General features: G+C 41.7%; 1 protein-coding gene across 1 annotated transcript; it reads left to right on the top strand.

Moving 5' to 3' along the window:
* The first annotated feature begins 407 nt into the window (after positions 1-407).
* On the top strand, positions 408-13,359 carry LOC124292442. The gene is made up of 7 exons (XM_046729521.1): positions 408-416; positions 990-1,095; positions 2,575-2,918; positions 3,762-4,058; positions 9,699-9,804; positions 12,149-12,492; positions 13,036-13,359. The coding sequence occupies exons 1-7, from the start codon at positions 408-410 to the stop codon at positions 13,357-13,359; spliced, it is 1,530 nt and encodes a 509-aa protein (XP_046585477.1).
* The last annotated feature ends 674 nt before the right edge of the window (positions 13,360-14,033 follow it).

Here is a 14,033-nt window from a genome sequence, read left to right as displayed (position 1 = left end):
TGTTGGTTGTATCAGAATGTTATTAGTGTTTTCTATATGACTCTAAACGCTGGTAGCACTAATAGGAAACATGTCCATAAGGTCTTGGGAGTCGACCAAGAGCACACCTCTGGATGCCCGGCACGTCAATGAGATGGTTCTTGATCATACCCCTATGGGTCCTCGTGGTCCAAAGTGTTACTATTGATGAAAAGGCTTACAAACAAGTCAAGACATGCGTGGATTTACCAACGTTCAACTACAAGAATGTATCGATGACGTCGAGGATTCAGTGTGCTGTAGCTTGCTCTGAAGACCCTAACTGCATGTCCTTCAGTATTTCTGTGACGGCTCCCGACGTGTGCTGTTTGAATAGCGCCATATTTATACATACCCAGTGTTCCTATGGGACATTCCAACACTTCAGTATGGGAAAGGTAAGTTTAGACAGAAAATGAGCGAGTGTTTAGTGTTTAGTTTTACACCGCAGTACTCAAGCAATATCACGGCGGGGGACACCAAAATTGGGCTTCACAGATTGTGCCGATATGGGGAATCGAACCCGAGCCTTTGGCGTGACGAGCGAACGCTTTAACCAATTGGCTACCCCACCGCCCCTTAGATAAAAATAATATTTGTACGGTGAGTTATGTACACGGGGAGCGGTGGGGTAGCTTACTGGTTAAAGCGTCCGCTCGTCACGTTGAAGACCCGTGTTCGATGCCCCACATGGTACAATGTGTGAAGCCCATTGGCCACGTTGGCTTAACTAGACCAGGTGAAGGCGCTGCTTGAGAACTGTTACAGACTTCCTAAAATTGCCAACGGGGAACCTCATACGCAGTATGCCTCCTCAAGTGAATACATGTTTGACAAATTGTGGCGGTATTACTGAGAACCAATTTAAAATGTGAAATGTTCCATCTTAACCCTGTCGTCCTTCAAGATCGTCGGTGGTCATAACATCTGACATCATACTTCTGATATTCATACGGATATTTCTGTTGCAGTCCCCAGAACGACCTTGTTGGCATGGTGGCATCTACAACACTAACACGTCAGACTGCATCTGTTACCATGGTTACATAGGCAAATGGTGCCATAAACTCATGGAAGGTAATCGATTCTCAGCTTGGTGAACGGTTAGTCTAGTTGTCCAATTGGCGCAATACGCTGGGTTCGATTCCCAATATTCGCCCAGATTATCATCTTTATTTTTGTCCTCACCATACAGTTTCCCACCCGTGAAGATCCGGGTAAGAAATGATCTTCAGTAACCCTTGCTTGTCGTACGAGGCGACTAACGGGTTAAAATTGGTTTTCAGTAGCCCATGCTTGTCGTGAGAGGCGACTAACGGGATCGACTAACTTGGCTGACACATGTCATTGTATCCCAATTGCGTAGATCGATGCTCATGCTGTTGATCATTGGATTGTCAGGTCCAGACTCGATTATGTACAGACCACCGCCATATAGCTGGACTACTGCTGAGTGCGGCGTAAAACTAAACTCACTCAAAGCAATTCGCCCATTTGGCCAACAATCATACTAGATGAATCAAACGTTATTGCTTTATTGTTTTACTATATATCACAATCATAAAGTTGTCATAAATATATTAATGACGTATCAGTTTAATTGTACTTTCAAATGCAAATATTGTTGTAGAATCAGATAAAATTGAAATTACAAAAATCCAGGGTGCGGTTGTACAAAACAACCTTAGCGCTAAGACTACCTTAAGTCTATGTTGAGGTATGGGAGTTACAGTCACCTTATCGCTGAGATCGCTTTGTACAACGGCACCCAGATGCTCGTGTTGTGCTCATCACACTTCATCAGCTTCACAGAAAAACCTCTACAGTCTGTCATAATATACAGATGATGAGGCATGATTCCATATGACATGGTTAATCTTGGTCAGTCGGAACCTTCACTAGCGTCGATTAGTCAATAATGATATATGTTACAGTCAATGGATAAATCAATGTGAACCATTAATTTTGACTTCATGCATCACACAGTTGTTAGTGTTTGTTTCTGTGTGACGAGAAATTTGCATGTGTACGATATTCAGTTTCAAACCAAAACAATCCGGCTAGAAACAAACACTAACAACTGTGTGATGCAAGATGTCAAAATTAATGGTCCACATTGATTTATCGACCTTCTTGTAAACCGTCAAAATCAAGAATGACACCCCATGCACGTGTATGGGGCTACTGTGTTGTGTTTAGGGATGATACAGAGAAATGGTTATACCTTCTGTATTTGAAAAGTTTGTTAACGCATATACTTCCTATCCTTTCCTATTCCCCTACTTTTTGTAAGAGTGTATATAATATTTTATAGCTGTAACTCGATAACATACATTCAGCTACTTCAATACCTGTATATCTTTCAATGATCTCCCCACATGGGCACCATGTGTGAAGCCCATTTCTGGTGTCCCCCGCCGTGATATTGCTGGAATATTGCTAAAAGCGGCGTAAAACTAAACTCAGTCAGTCAGTCAATCTTTCAATGATCTACTTCGTGTATTCATTAGATAAGATCTCACTGTGCAGATGGACCTCCTGCTGTCTTGTTTGCAGACTGTAGTGAAGGCTGGACCCTACCATATTACAATAAAGAAAAAACAGTGTTCAGCATCCACCCAACCACATCACCCTACCCCTTCAAGGTCTTCTGTGAGATGGTGCACAAGGGCAAGCTTACCATACTTCGCATAACTCCAGATGCCCCTTATGTGGACTTCAACAGAACCTTCACGGAGTACAAAGATGGATTCGGTGACCTTGAGGGCAATCTCTGGCTGGGGCTGGAGAAGTTCTACTACCTGACCAACCACCGCAACATGGTCTTGAAGGTGGTCGTGAAGACCAATGGGTATGAAAAACAAACATCTTTCAGGCAGCGTTTCTACAACGATTTTAAAGTGAGTACATAAGAAAGTCAGTATCATTCAGGTTGAACTGTAATTAAGTTTTAACTGCACTTATGAACTTGTGTGCGTTCGTTCGTGCGTGCGTCCGTACGAGTGCTAGTACCTGTCCGGACTTGTATTGGTTTTATAAGTCCCAATTAAGATGCCATGTCGCACTTTAACGTGAATACTACACGCCGAGCTGGCCGAGCCAGGGTAACAGTAAATATGCCGTTATGTCTGAACGTTCGGCCCCGACTTTGCACCGTCCGAACTGACACTCTACCCGAACGATCACAGTGGCAGTCGTTTGACAGGTGTTGTGTGTTAGCACTCTCGCAGTAAATGATGTGTTTATATTATCTTTGTATTTGATGGCATTGATTTGCCTTAGGATGCAACATAAAATAGCTACATCTAACAAAAGAACAATAATATGGTTGAGGTTCGAAAGCTATATTACCATCTCAGGACAATAAAGACTGACTGACACGAGGGACAATCAAATGATGTCAGTCACTGGATTGTCTGGTCCAGACTCGAATCACCCAATCCCGTCAGTCGCTTCTCACAACTGTCATGATGAAGACCTATTCTAACCCGGATAGCCACAGGTTAAAGGGGAATCGTACACGAATAAATCAAGTTTATTCATATGTGAAACAAAATGGAATTTTTTTAGTATTTAATATCAGTGTTTAAAAATATACTCTCATTTTTCTTAAAATGAAAGTATATATAATCATTTATATTTAAGTGCTGAAATGTTATGCCATATGAAAAAGAAGCTTTAAACTGGAAGATGTGTCACGTGGACATATGAACGTATATGCACGTGTATATTTCACTTTTCAGTTGTCCAGTGAATCTGACGGTTATCGTTTCAACTTCTCATCACACGAAACAAAACCGGGAGAAGCAGCACTTGGAGACTGTCTAACAGAGGTAAAGGGACTCCCTTTCTCCACAATCGACAATGACAGGGACACCAAGGTCGGCAACTGCGCTAAGACTCACCTCTCCGGCTGGTGGTACAAGAACTGCGGGCCATGCAACCCGACCGGGAAACTACAACCAACGTCCGAGCTGACCCAGACAACCGATCCAATCTATGTTCGCATGACAATCGATGGAGATTTACCGGCCCTTGAGGTGAAACTACTGCTTTCCTATCATGGGTAACCAAGCACCAACGGCTGGCACCTCTCATGGGCACCAGGATGGCATATGATGAGCGGATCCGGAAGATGGTTCCAAAACTACCCACCTTCACTGCTGACTCAATTTTGTAACATTCTGGAAATTAAACTGTATCAGGATTCCATCCATTCATCTGTCATCTATCAACGCTTATACCGGTGTTACGTTTAGCCTAGTAATAATAATGATAATAATAATAATTGATTTCTATGGCGCTGGGTATCCAACTCGAAGCTGTTCAGCGGCGCATCACAAAGTCATCTGATTATTATGGCCCCGGATAACCAAAGCTCCCTGTGAGGCGCTAGAAGGTTACATGACTTATCCCACCGGGTACCCATTTTTCTTCTGGGCGAAAAGAGGCGATTTTAAACGAACTTTCTTGCCTAAGGTAAGACCACATGTAGTGTCTGCAGTCACGCCGATGGCAGGGTTTCGATTCCCCATCTGTCCTACCCCGCTGTAATATTGTGATATAGCAAAGGTCGCGAACAGCACAAATCATTCAAACTGTTTAAGAGAGAAGTAGATCTTAATTCGTTGATTTAATCAGCTGGTGAATAATTTCAAATTATGAATATTGGTAAATACTTTTGTTTCCTGTTCTAGAGTTCCCTTAAACTGAAGTAGCTTCTGAAAAGCAAGCGTCATATTTATTATCTGAGAGTGACCTGTAGCGTCAGTTAAATGTCTTTTGACTTGGGAATAAAGTTATACATTGGTCAGTTACTGTTTGTAGTTTTGCAAAACAACAATCTTATCAGTAAAATAGGGGTGAAACGGGATACCGCGGTATTAGTAGAACCGCCGTATTTTGCCTTCGGTTCAGTATACGGAACCCAATCCAAAAATTCGGTTTTCGTACCGTTCTTCTATCTAGCCAAAAAATGGCAGTTTTGTTCATTCAAAATAACAAAGGTATTTTTTCCATATTATCAAACAATGTAATTTTTGGCTCTTGTTGTCAATTATGATTATTATGATCTTCATTATGATCATATCTCATATACCGAAGCGAAACGGACCGAACCGAGGGCCTTGTACCGCAATACGTACCGTAACGTACATTGGTAAGAGTGTACCGTTTCTCCCCTATGGTGAAACAACTGGTTTCGTCAGTGAATTGCGCAGGTTTTTCTTTGCGAAATACATCGTGTGTCTCAGTAAGACAGGAGTTCTGCGTCTATTGCATATTTATGTTGGCATTAAAATATATATGTTGTTTGTTTGTTGTTTAACGCCGCACTTAACAATAATCCAGGCACATGGCGGCGGTCTGTAAATAATCGAGTCTGGATCAGACAATCCCGTGATCAACATCATGAGCATCGATCTACACAATAGTGATACGATGACGTGTCAACCAAGTCAGCGATGAACATGAAAAGCTACAGTTACGGAGTTTCACATTACAAGATTGTATTGACAGACAGAACATACCTAAAGCAGACATGCTCACAGCCTACTTACTAATGCCATCGGAGGCCATGGAATATTTCAAAATCACTTCGCAAGTTACATGTATTCACAATCGTTCTCTCATCGCGCCGAAGGCCCGGGTTCGATTCCCCCAGGGGTACAATTTGTGAAGCCCATTTTTGGTGTCCACTGCCGTGATATTACTAGGATATTGCTAAAAGCGGCGTAAAACTAAACTCACCCTCTTATCCCCTAACAATGCTTTCGAAATATTTGACAAGAAAAGTGTCCCAAAGTTAACCTGTAGATGTGGAATATGGGGTTTTACTGAACATGAAGAGGGTGTTCAAATACTGTTTTGGGGTTGAATCCCTTTTAAATGTATCTACAATATATAATTCATTCAATATTGGCTACGTCTTACCTGTATGCAAAGACATAGATATCCATATTATTGTTACCTAATGTTTAGAAATGATTGTAGTAGTCAGCAATGTTTTACGCCGTTTTAGCAATATTCCAGCAATATCACGGATGAGGACAACAGAAACTGGCTTCACACATCGTACCCAAGTAGGGAATCGAACCCGGGTTTTCGGCTTGACCGCTTTAACCATTAGGCAACCCCACCGACCCTGCTTGTACTAGAACAATCATCTAAAATGGGCGTCCCACATCCAACATTTATTATGTACTTTTGGATTTAGTATGACATGGGGGCGATGGGGTAACCAAATGGTTAAAGCGTTCACTCGTCATGGTGAAGGCCAGGGTTCGATTTCCCACATGGGTACAATGTGTGAAGCCAATTTCTGGTGTCCCCCGCCGTGATGTTGCTGGAATATTGCTAAAAGCGGCATAAAACCGTACCCACTCACTCACTCACTGGTATGGCATGAATGTCACCTGAACTACAAACCATGTTAATAACCTTAATTGGTCATCCCCTTGGTAGTGTTTGACGTCACATCACTAAGTAGTAGGCTATGCCAATGTCTCTTAATCGGTCCATTGTTGTCAGTCTGTCTATTGTTATCTTTATATGTTTACATCAGTAATTTTCAAATCACGTAAATCCCTAAATCATCATCCTCATCCTCCTCATCATCATCGTTATTATTTTCACTGTCAGTCCGGGTAGGATCGACCAAGAACAGGATGTGCCGCCCCGCTCACCCCATTTATGTTTGAATCGGAATCCGCTCTCTTTGAGAATTTGTTTATCATATGTCGTGGAGTTTCCGGTTCATCGATCATTTGATTGCCTTGTTTGTGTTCAAACCGCTCTCGCATGGCAGGAGTTCTATTGTGCAGCGTCAGGCAAAAACTACTTCCATTTATAGACATGTTTAGTGACTGCTACCGGTAGGGCAGTACATGCTTACTTTCATACACAATGCCATGGAGGTGGAGGTGAAATTGGATTTAACGTCGTGCTTGAGAATATTTCGCTCATATGACGACGTGCATGCGTGTGTATGTGTATGTGCGGCTGCTTGTACTAGCCCAGACTTAACCTGGTTTTATAGTGCTAGCCCACTGAGATACCATGCCGCAGTGAAGCAGGAATACCCCACTCAGACACATTATACTGACTCCGAGCCGACCAGTCCTTGTTGTACCCATTAATGCCGAGCGCCAGGCAGGGACCAACAAGTACCATATTTTAACGTCTTTTTGATATGACGCGGTCGGGGATCGAACCCGCGACCTTCCGCTCTCCGGGAGGACGCTCTAACCACTACACCACGGAGGCGGTCTTTTAGAAAGTAATCAAATGTAACATATGTAAAATTACATTACACTTTCTTAGTAAAGTACAGATCTAGATTCTTGAACTTTTGTGGGTTGAGTCCCTTCCGGGATTCGAACCCACACCCTCAGAGTCGCACAAAGTCAGACGCCTAACCCGCTCTGCGAACACCTGGTGTCATCACTAATTTTTTGTGAGCCATCCATATAATTTTCACAGCTATTTTCTGCTTTACATTAAGCGGAATTTGTTTCTGAGGATAGTCAACACTGTTGCTCTGACGTTCTATACATTATCTGTCCATTGTTGTCTCTTCGTCTGTCCATTATAATCTTTTACTATATATACATGTTCACATCGATACTCAGCGTTCGAAATTAGTGTCGGTCCTTCGGCCCGACGCCGACTGAAAACCACTCGGACCCACTTTTTGTTTTCTGCCGTTCCTTATGACCGACAGCTTTTTCATCCAAAATAAATAAGAGTATTATTTTTTCAGAAAATATCATTCAGCGCTTTCAACTTTTTATCTCGATCAGCAGCTGTTTTCTGTGAGTGAAACGACTATCATTCTCGAGAAGACTTGGATCTTGACAAGGATTTTGATTTTGTTGTAAATGAAGACTAGTCAGTCTTCCTTATAATTCAGGGACGGTGAGGTAGCCTAGTGGTTAAAGCGTTAGCTCGTCACCCCGAAGATCCGGGTTCGGTTCCCCACATGGGCTCCATTTGGCGAAAACCATGATCTTTTGTGTTTGGAAAGATGGCAATTAATATGGATATTGTACAAATACGCTTTGTCGTAGGACCAACTGTACAAGATTAGGGGCGGTGGGATAGCCTAGTGGTTAAAGCGTTCGCTCATCACGCCGAAGACCCGGGTTCGATTCCCCACAATGTGTGAAGCCCTTTCTGGTGTCCCCGCCGTGATATTGCAGGAATAATGTTAATAAAAGTGGCGTAAAACTAAACTCATTCACTCTTTTAATTCTGAGGTAGTTCCCTTGTCGACACAGGGGAAATGTTTGTGTGGACTTAACACAAGTTCGGATTTATTATTATTATTCATTATAACAATAATAATAGTAAGAGAGAATAATGTACTTTCCTGCTGTCTTATTGATTTTAATACAATTGACACACAAACTCATATTTTCACAAACCGTTACAAAGGAAACCGTCTCCTAAATAGAGCCATGAAGACTGTTGGTCCATATTATGTTTATTCCATTCCTTGACAACCGAGTCTTCATTTACCATTTATCATCCCTACAGGATATTGTCACTGACTTTCATCTATAAGTCTATGTACACATCAGACATGTTATACAAACATCAATTAATGTCAGTTAAACGAATGACAGCCGGTTACTATCTTCAGACTTGTATAAAAGTTGACGTTTTTACCAAAGCATGTTCCGGGGAGCTGACCGTTCGACTGATCGGAGAGCTGAACATTTCCTGCCCAGATATTATTGCCTGACTTGTCTTCATGGAGTGTGTTCTGATTTCCTTATTGTTTTCTTTAGTTTCAAGTCTGGTTTTCAACAAAGATGAATACCATCTTGTCGAAACATGTGTTGATGTGCTTGCTTTCAACTACAAACAGACACCAATTGCAACATGTTCAGTCATACATTGCGCGATCCTATGTTCCCAAGATGCTGATTGTAAGGCTTTCAGTATCCCTGTGGCCACGACTAATGTTTGCTACTTGAACAACGCCACCTTCACAGACACCGGGTGTTCCTTCGGCACCTTCCGCCATTTCAGTCTCGACATTGTGAGTATTTTACGTGAGACTTATGTCTTAATAAGTAAATAATGTATCACGTGTTTCTGCTTAAGCAGAGCGAAAACGACTTCCAAAATGTATGCATTTGATTTCAGGATTTCCTTCATGTAAATGACACAGGATGCCTTATGCAGAACGAAAACTTTACGAAAACCCTTTACTTTAGGGACATATTTTACAGATGGAAGTTTCAAAAGGAATGCACACATCGTCATGAATATGATTGTAGTTTACGTGTAAATGTATGTTTGGAAAAATTGTTATGAATATACGCGGTAAAATTAATTTCATGTACATATAATTTGTCAGATTGTTTCTATGAATACATAGCATTTGTTCAAACATGATGAAATATGTCCCAATTAATGTGAATGAAACAAGCTGATGTGACTAGTGCAAGCCCAGCGAGTTCTTACAAAATGGGGCGGTGGGGTAGCCGAGTGTTAAAAGCGTTCGCTCGTCATGCCGAAGGCCCGGGTTCGATTCCCCACATAAGTACAATGTGTAAAGCCCTTTTCTGGGGTCCCCAGTCGTGATATTGCTGGAATATTGTTAAAACCGACGTAAAACCAAACTCATTCTCTACCACCAAGTTTGACGCAGACCACGTCTTCCTCTGTTGCAGTCCCCGGAACGACCCTGTTTCCATGGCGGCACTTACAACCCTACGACGTCGGACTGCATCTGCTACCATGGTTACATTGGCAGCCGGTGTCACAAACTCATGCAAGGTAACTACAGGTCTTATATTCTTCTTCTCTGAGAATCTTGCGAGATCCGAGTACTAGTCGTTTCGATCTTTACTGTTACTACAAGTCTTATGCGACAAGTTGTTACTCCTACTGTAGGGACGGTGGGGTAGCCTAGTGGTTAAAGCCTTGGCTTGTTACGCCGAAGACACGGGTTCGATTCCCCATATAGGTACAATGTATGAAGCCCATTTCTGGTGTCCCCGACATGATATTGTTGGAATATTGCTTAAAGGTCACATGCAACCAAAAAATCAAACATAATTAAAACACAATTATCACTTATTCATGACATATAATATACATTGCTGGTAATGAAAAAACATATAAACAAAATTATAAGCGTACAATCGCAAATCAAAAGTGCATAATTGTGTACTTCGGTTTACTTCCCAAGAAACGAAGCAGCCGGGATACCGAACCCAGTCAGAGCGGGTGGGTGTAACGGCTTGTTCATTTGCAGATGCCTTCACGGCTCATTGTATGTGTATATATAGAGATGTTGTGTTTTGTAAATACATGCTCATTTTTTGTGTATAACATTTTGCAATCAACAGACATCATAACATGTCATGTGTTCAAGTATCACACCTGCCTGTCTGTGTAATTACATAATGTGACAGAGACCGAACTCGGGCCATAAATCAATGCATTTTGTTTATGGTGTATAGCCTGATTGGTGTTAAGTTCAAATTGCATGTGGTCTGAATATTGTCAGACAGGCAGGCAGACACACAGGTGTCAATAAAACAAGACATTGAGTTTTGTCTGTGACAACGACATATCTATATCACAGTTAGAAATTCTGTACAACGCTAAATAATGACATTGCTTTAAAGTATCGAACTGAGAAAGTGACTCGGTAAGAAGAACGTGTGGTGAAATAGACAAATGAAATTATATAAACAGTTAATTTACTGTCATAACATATAAAAAGCTCTCGCCTGTGAGATATCAACAAAACATTAGAAAAATAGCTCACACCAAAGCCTTCACCGAGTATTCACCGGACAACCCGCTTCCAAGCTGTGGGAACCTATTTCACTACGCACGTGCTATGAGCGCAGCCCAGCTGTTGAAACCCGTTTTCCCCAGAAAAGTCGGGGGAAAATTAGTGAAACGTTTGAACTCCGATTTCGCGCGGTTTTTTTCATCGCGTTATTTTTTAACTTTATAAGTTGAATTTGCATTTTTGACGATTTGTTTCGGTAAGTCCATACCGGAAGGTATCAGAATCTGCAAAGTTGTGTTTTACGTTGCATGTGACCTTTAAAGCGGCGTAAAACCATACGCAGTCGATGTTTGCTTCTACAATGAGGACGCTTAAGGACATTCAGTTCCGTCGTTTGCCGGATTTGCAAAGTATACCTTCAACTTGGCGTGAAAAGATGTTTTCCAAATATTTTCAAAGTGCTGAAGTAATTTAATGCACTTCGGATTAAAGGTCGCTTTATTACAATATATACATATGGAAATTGATTAGGCAACACCAAATACATAGACCTATAAATCTCGGAATTAAGAAAACAGAGCATTTTTATAAATGATTTATTTACATTTGGCATTTTGTTGTATTGCATGACATTTTTGTGGAGGCATTCCATGCACGTGCAATGGCGCGCAGTGCCCGTGAAATGTCTTACCCCAAACATTGTTGAAATCACGTTTTGACTGATAACATGTTACACTCGCTTCTATTTGGATCGAATATTCAGTGTCATAATTGTCAGAGGCTACAAGGTGACAAATTATTGGCATAAGAAATGTAATTCTTCCATCATATCAAGACTCTTGAACAAACACAGTGGTTTTAAAGATCTTCCCATAATTGGCACACACAGTAAGACAATAAGAGAGGGTAGAGATTTTTAGACTTGTTAGGCGCCGTTCATGGGTCTCAAGCACATCGTTAGGGAAACAGTGGTTACCAACGAGAGCCATTTCCTGCAGGACCGTCAGGAATCGGCTAAAAGTAGCAAACTGGACTTCAATAACCAGACAACGCGGAAAGTCCAGGCCATTATTCCTTCATAGTTGTCAGTGAGTGAGTGAGTGGGTATGATTTTACGTCGCTTTTCCAAATATTCCAGCAATATCAGGGCGGGGAAGAAAAATGGACTTCGCACATTGTACACACAGCGACTACAACTGATGGTCTTGCCACGGAAACCTTACACTCACTACTTATCAATATGCCAGTTTATGCAACATAAAAAATATATTGCGGATGTGTTAAGATTTGGCAAGAGGCTGCAGTTGTAGTCGCTATTTTGGGAAATATATTGGCTCTTTTTCGAAATCATCTTGAGTTCTCTCTTGTTGGCAGATTGTAGTGAGGGCTTTGACCAACCGTATTATGTTGAGATGGATGCCATGGTCCCTGTCCACCCGCGCAGCTCACCCTATCCCATCAAGGTCTACTGCGAGATGAGGCATGGCGGGAAGCTCGTCATCCTCCGCAGAACGTTTAAAGCCCCGGAAGTGGACTTCAACAGAACCTTTGCAGAGTACAAAGATGGCTTCGGTGACCTTGAGGGAAATGCCTGGTTTGGGTTACAAAAGTTACACCATCTAACCAGTCACCGAAACATGACCTTACAGATCACAGTAAAGGCGAGGACTGATACTGGAAAACCGGAATTCAGAAAGCGGTTCTACATTGGCTTTCAGGTAAGATGATATTCACTTTATTACAGGATTAATGAACACGCGTCTGGCTTAGTGTGTGTCTGTGAGTTAGGGTTTGTTGATTACCACTGCGCTCAACAATATGATTTTGCAAATTGCAAACAGTCAGCTTTGAGATCAACCCATCCTTGTCATAAAAGGCGCTTAACGGGAAAGGGTGGTCAGGCTCTCTGACTTGGTTAACGCATATCATCGTATCCTAATTTGGTAGATCGATGCTAATGTTGTTTGTCACTCGATTGTCTGGTCCAGACTGGATTATTTACGGACCGCTGCCATATAGCTGGAATATTGCTGAGTGCGACGTTAAACAACAAACAAACAAACAGGCTTTCAGATGAACAAAACACAAGGGACGTCGCGTGTCTGGAAGTATTGTGAAGTTTACTGTGTTTTAAAATACAATTTAGTCTTCACGACCCATACCTTGGTGTATTTTTATCTCCCTATTTCCTAAACATCTGACGACCCTCTCAGTCACAGCGAGTCTGACCATGTAGATCAGTGTTCAAACTTCCATTTCAGCTATTGAATGAATCAGATGGTTACTCCTTCACGTTCTTGTCACAAAAACCCGATCCAGTTTGGCCGCTTGGGGACTGCCTAGCGACAGCGGTAGGACAGCCTTTCTCCACCATCGACAACGACAAGGACACCGACGTCGGCAACTGTGCCATGATTCACCTTTCGGGCTGGTGGTTCCAAAATTGCGGCATGTGCAACCCAACAGGAAAACTGCAGCCGAAGTCCGAGCTGACCCAGAACGCTGATCCAACCTATGTAAATATGCCGATCGATGGGAATAAAGCGGCCCTTGAGGTGAAGATGTACCTGACGTATTTTGGGTAAACAGGTATGAAAGCCACTCTCCTGTTTGGCATTGGTACCATGAACTGTATCGATCGGGGCACCATCAGTAAGAACACACATGTATCAATGTACTTTGATTAGCAGTGAATATTTAATGGCGAGGTCAGGATTATTCTGGTCATATTACCTAAATGTCAGTAAATAATCCAGTCTGCCCCATATTAGTAATGGAAACACAATCAGTGGAGAAAGAAACTGTCCATTTTGAACTTATATGGTCCACTTATACGTGGTTACATACGTATTATGGTTTTGGAGCAATTGTTTTAAGCACGATGAACTCAATACGGAAAAATTACGGTCTATGATAAAGTTTAGATCAAGTCTCTTTCAGTAATTATATGAAATACTACCAGCGATCAGGATCTACCTACTGAACGCAGAAGGCCCATAACATTTTGTCATGTCCTTCTGAACCTTTGTACTTGGGCGTGATTAAAAACGTCCAGACAACTAATATTTAATTTGCGAAAGACATTCGACCATTTCTTTCTTAAATACAAAATCGGAAACATAAATTTAATGTACACGAGATCATTCGTCAAGTTTTAGAGGTCACTTCTTTACGTCGTGTCTTAAATTTGTTTACGCCATGTCAACTGGATCTTTGCGGTTTCTGAGTTGTTTCATAAAATTCCAGAGGAAAAATAAAT

This window comes from Haliotis rubra, unplaced genomic scaffold (assembly GCF_003918875.1).
Source record: "Haliotis rubra isolate DU_JTF1 unplaced genomic scaffold, ASM391887v1 Scf518, whole genome shotgun sequence".
NCBI lineage: Eukaryota > Metazoa > Mollusca > Gastropoda > Lepetellida > Haliotidae > Haliotis > Haliotis rubra.
Note: the sequence above shows the minus strand (reverse complement) of the source record. Positions and strands in the feature narration are given on the sequence as shown.